The sequence below is a fragment of the Microcaecilia unicolor genome, chromosome 1 (assembly GCF_901765095.1).
Source record: "Microcaecilia unicolor chromosome 1, aMicUni1.1, whole genome shotgun sequence".
NCBI lineage: Eukaryota > Metazoa > Chordata > Amphibia > Gymnophiona > Siphonopidae > Microcaecilia > Microcaecilia unicolor.
Window position 1 is genome coordinate 616,336,825 of NC_044031.1, and position 4,889 is coordinate 616,341,713.

General features: G+C 43.8%; 1 protein-coding gene across 1 annotated transcript; it reads left to right on the forward strand.

The window, feature by feature from the left end:
- Positions 1-211: 211 nt before the first annotated feature.
- Positions 212-3,446, forward strand: TIGD5 (tigger transposable element derived 5). Its single transcript, XM_030219915.1, has one exon. It carries the CDS (start codon positions 551-553, stop codon positions 2,282-2,284), a length of 1,734 nt encoding a protein of 577 aa, XP_030075775.1. The 5' UTR covers positions 212-550; the 3' UTR covers positions 2,285-3,446.
- Positions 3,447-4,889: the final 1,443 nt, after the last annotated feature.

Genomic DNA, 4,889 nt, shown 5'->3' on the forward strand with positions numbered 1-4,889 from the left:
GCGAATCGGGAGGTTAGATCGAGTACGCATGTACCAAGCGCGTGCGCACTTGCAAGCAAGCTACACTACTGGCGGCGCATGCGCGTAATGTTTACTGACCCGCAAGCGTAGGAGTACCAGGAACGCATGCGCGAAACTCCCTGAGAGCCGAGAGCCAGCAGAGGAGTAGGGGAGGCGCATGCGCTTAGCGATTTGGACCGTCCCAGTTTTGAAGTCCTCCTGGGAGAAAGAGCAGAAAGGAAACAAAAGAGAGCGAGCGACAGTAGCGCCCCTCCTCTCCTGCTCTACACACGCCCCTCACGGGGCGTCTTTATCATCACCTCGGTATAACGCGCTGGACCGCCGTGCTGCCCCTCCCCCCCCGGATACGGAGCCTCGGAGCCGGTGGGGGAGGGTGGGGGCCTGTTGTGTCCATGCAGACTGCCCTGCTGTACGTCCCAGGACTGGTGTGCAGTAAATAATAAATGCACAGCTATTCACTTTGACATAAGGTTAAAGAGAACTTTCTCTGCACAATTTTTATTATTATTATTTTCTTATTCTTTTTGCTATGGCATGCGAAAATGGGCAAGTGCTGGAAGCTAGATTGCCAGGTGCAGACTGCATGCCTGCTGCACTAACTGATTCAGAGTGCATGCCCACCATGGTGAAGATGGCTTTCCGTAAGGCATACACCATTAAGGACAAGCTCCAGGCCATTGAACGGGTAAAGAACGGTGAGAGGCAAGCCAGCGTATGCCGGGATTTTGGGGTACCTGGTGGCACTCTGCGGGGCTGGCTGAAGGATGAGCAGAAGCTGAGGTGGTTTCTAGACCAACTGGGTGGAGATGTTGGGACACACCGAAAGAAAATGCGCCTTGCCAATGAGGAAGAGATTGATAGAGCTGTGTACACTTGGTTCATCAGCCTTCGCCAACAAGGCATCCCGCTGTCTGGCCCTATCATACAAGCACAGGCAGAAGCTTTTGCCAAGCAGATTTATGGAGAGGAATGTACTTTTAAGGCCAGTCATGGTTGGTTCTGGCGTTGGCAGAAAAGACATGGAATATCAAGCCAGCGGATCTATGGAGAGGCTGAAGCAAGACCAACAGAGATTGAACCTTTTATTGTCTTCCCTGAGCAACCCAAAATTCCAATGAGCGATGGAGGTTATGGGGATGAGCAGATTTATAACGCCAACATTACTGGACTGTACTGGAAACTGCTGCCTAATCAGAGTCAAGAAATAAGACATGCAAAGCTGATGGATGGATTCAAGAAAGTGAAAGACCGGGTCACTGTGTTGCTGGCTGCCAATCTCACTGGTAGCCACAAACTCAAGCCTCTGGTGGTGGGAAAATTGCAGGACCCGTCCAGTCTCCGCCATCATAACCAGGACAAATTCCCTGCTGCATATAAGTATAGCAGAAATGCTTGGATGACCTTTGAACTGCTACGAGAATGGTTCTTTGAGGAGTTTGTTCCAGGGGTTAAACGTTACCTGAGGAGATGCTGCCTCCAACAAAAAGCCGTGCTCCTGGTCAACCAATGCCCAGCGCAGCCTATTGACGAGGAGCTACAAACACCTGATGGTAACATTCGTGTTTTGTTCCTGTCAAGAAACAAAATCCCCTCTATGGAGCACAGTGTGATTTCTTCCTTTAAACAGCTTTACAAACGGGAACTTCTGAAGTTGGTTGTGTCCTGTGACAGCTCACCTGGTGACTTTGTTAAGTCCTTCATGCTGAAGGACATGATTTATCTTGCAGGTCAATCCTGGAACATGATCCAAGCAGGAAGCATTGAAAAGTGCTGGCTGTTTGGGCTGAGGGCTGCTTTTGAGTCTAACACTGCTGCAGAGACAGATGGAGAAGAGTACAGCAAAGTGTTTTCCGATCTGACCAACCTGGCTGCATTGGCTTACAAGCGCATGCCTCTTGAGGACGTAGCTGAGTGGGTTCACTTGGACGATTCCATTCCCGTTGTGGAAGAGTTGGCACAGGAAATAACAGAATCTACAATGAGTACGTCCAGTGCTATGGAGACACTGGGCGATGATGAGGGCAGTGAGCATGAGACAGAAGATGATCCTGTGCCATCAGCAAGTGAGGCCGTTAAAGGACTGGAAACTGCACTGCGCTGGTTAGAGACCCAGGATCCTCGAGAAGTAGGGCCACTGAAATTAGTGCAACTTCGCTCCCTTATATCTACAGCACAACGACTGAAACTGGCAAGCCAAGTGCCAAGCCCTTCTCCATACTCACTTCTCCCAGTAATAGCCTCTAAGGAGGATCCAGTACAGTAGCTCCAGATGTGTTTTCTGATCTCTATAACCGTACATTTACTTGCATTGGATAGGCAGCAGTGGCCATGGATCTATGGTCATGAGAACAAGGAAAGCTTTATGTTATGGCCTGAATCAAAGAATGCTACAGACAACAGAAATGTTGCTAAGTGTAGAAGTCTTTTTGTTATTACTTAAAGACAATTGCAAGGCATGAAATTAATAGTAGCAAATAGGCTGCAGCCAAAAGAATGTTATTTCATTGACATTTGGATAGCAGATTTATGCTATGATGTCTGTTCTCTTTCCGGACTCTAAAGCTGACACATATGACAGCCAACTGCTGAGGTGTAAAAACAAACAAACACAAAAAATGTACTTTAGAAGGATTTTGAGATCTATTTTTTCCCTAATGGTTTCTCCTCCAATAGCTGGTTTCAAAGAAAACCTTTGGACACACTGGGGGCTTCTCACATTGCAGCCGTTCATGGTCTGGGAAGTCCAAAGAGAATCAAGGGAGGGAATTCTGTAGTTTGAGCTCATTTGAAATGGAAATATTTACAATTAATTTTTTTATTTATGTTTTTAACATGTAATTATAATCTCTGTAAAATTCAAGTTCTTTTCCCACGGGAAGCATATTTGTGGGCTGGAGGGTTGGGGGAGGGATGAGGGGCAGATGGAAAGGGGAACGAAAGTGGGAAATAGTAGCAGCACGCCCACTCTTCTTCCATCCTAGCAGAAGGGATTCTTTTTAAAAATGTCTTTCGTGGGTTTTTTTCCCTCACTCCTATCTGAAAGCACTTGGTTTTCCACCTTCCAGGCCTGGAATGCATTTGAATGACATTTGGGAAGCCAGTGTTGAAGAGGATTATTGTGACAGTACAGAGTTCAGCTGACCTTGCTGTAGTACTGCAGGAGGGGTGGAGGGTTCATAGAATGTTTGCATTTTCTAACGAGCCATAGTCCCCCTTTGTTAAATGCACCTGCTATCCAGCTTGCACTTAGCACTATACTAATCATGGGGGAGTTCTGTCCTCTGTTATACCTTTTTTTAAAGTGGTCATATCACACTCTTTTCACTTTTACAGATGTACAGTGAGCAACAGAATATGACTTCATGAAAAATAAGCTATTCATTTTTTTGTTGTTTCAATTAAAATTAAATTGAGTCCTGTCTTAAGGAGGGTCTCCTGACTTTGTTGTGGTATTTGAGTCTTAGCACTAAGGCCGCCATCAAACATTTGAATCAGCAGAAGCAGTTTGATGGAATTTATATTTGTAGGGTAACAGCTGTTCTCTGTTTTTGTTTTGTTTTTTTTTAAATGTGCCTAGGAACGTAAAATGTCAACCAGTCTTACAGTGACCTATAAATTTAGGAAACATTTTGAAAAACTTACTGGAAAAACACTGAGGTTGATCTTTTAGCTAGCAAAGATACTAGTTAGTTTATTGATTAGAAAAGCCATGTCAAAACCAGAGATAAAAGTAGTAGAAGTAGCAGGGACTCAAAATGAAGCGGATTCTCATTTAACACACACATGGATCATGTCATCTCTTACTACTCTCGCCTATTATCAGTTTACAAGCAGAAGAGGATGTGCTATGTTTTTCCATCATTTTTCATCTGTACTTGTTTTTCTCAAAACAAATTTTGTCAAATCCAGCTATTCCTCCCAGCAAACCTCCAAGCTCAAAGAGCATCAGGCCTTTTAGGGCAGTGCCTGCAGTTTGCATGGGTTAAACTTACTGTGTGCAGAGAAAATTGCATAGTTTACTATGGAACATGTTAGTTTAATACTAAGCTTATCACACAAGCTTTGCCCTATAGCTTTTGCTTCAGTGCAAAAATAACCAGTTTTAAGGCTCAACAATTTAACAGGTAGCAGGACGGAGGGGAAGAAAAAGCTTGCTTTCTAGTGGTGCTTGTATAGTATCTTACCTCAGGAATCTAGAAGTTACCATATAGAACCTAGTATGATTGAAAATGAACCTTTTCATTAAAACAGTTATCATTTATTTTCCAGGTTTGGGGTTGCAATGGAGTTCCTGCTTGCTTATGTCAGGCTTCTCATAAGCTATTGGTGGCCACTATTTTTGGCCAGCTAGGAAGCTCCATGACCATGTTAACATTCCATCAGGTTTACAGCTTGGGTGTGAAAATTGGCTGAAAGCCATCTTGCAGAAGCTGATCTGAGCATCCAAGTTCCTCTCTATGAAATGCTGATTTGGGCTCATATTTCTTTAACAAGTGTAGCTGGGCATAGAAATCATGTAGGAAAGCAGTAATGCTATCTTGAGTCCTTAGAACAACTTGAAGCTTTCATTATCTTTTTGCTCTGGTTTTTGTCTTATTCTTTTATGTTTCTACTCTTGCATATTTCCATTCTTTTGAATAAAAGGGGTGCGCTCTTTATGTCATGCTCCTGCTGCAGGTCCATGAGTCTGTTTGAGATGTTTGGTAAGGCTTCACACAACAATTTCCAAATTTCTGTATTATGTTCATAAAAGTGGGGGTGTCTAATCAGGAGCTGAGAAAGACTTTAAATGCTGGTATCACTTTGGAAGTTAAAATAAAAAGGGCACCTTAATGATTGACTTTTGTTTTTTTACCTGCTAACTTAAT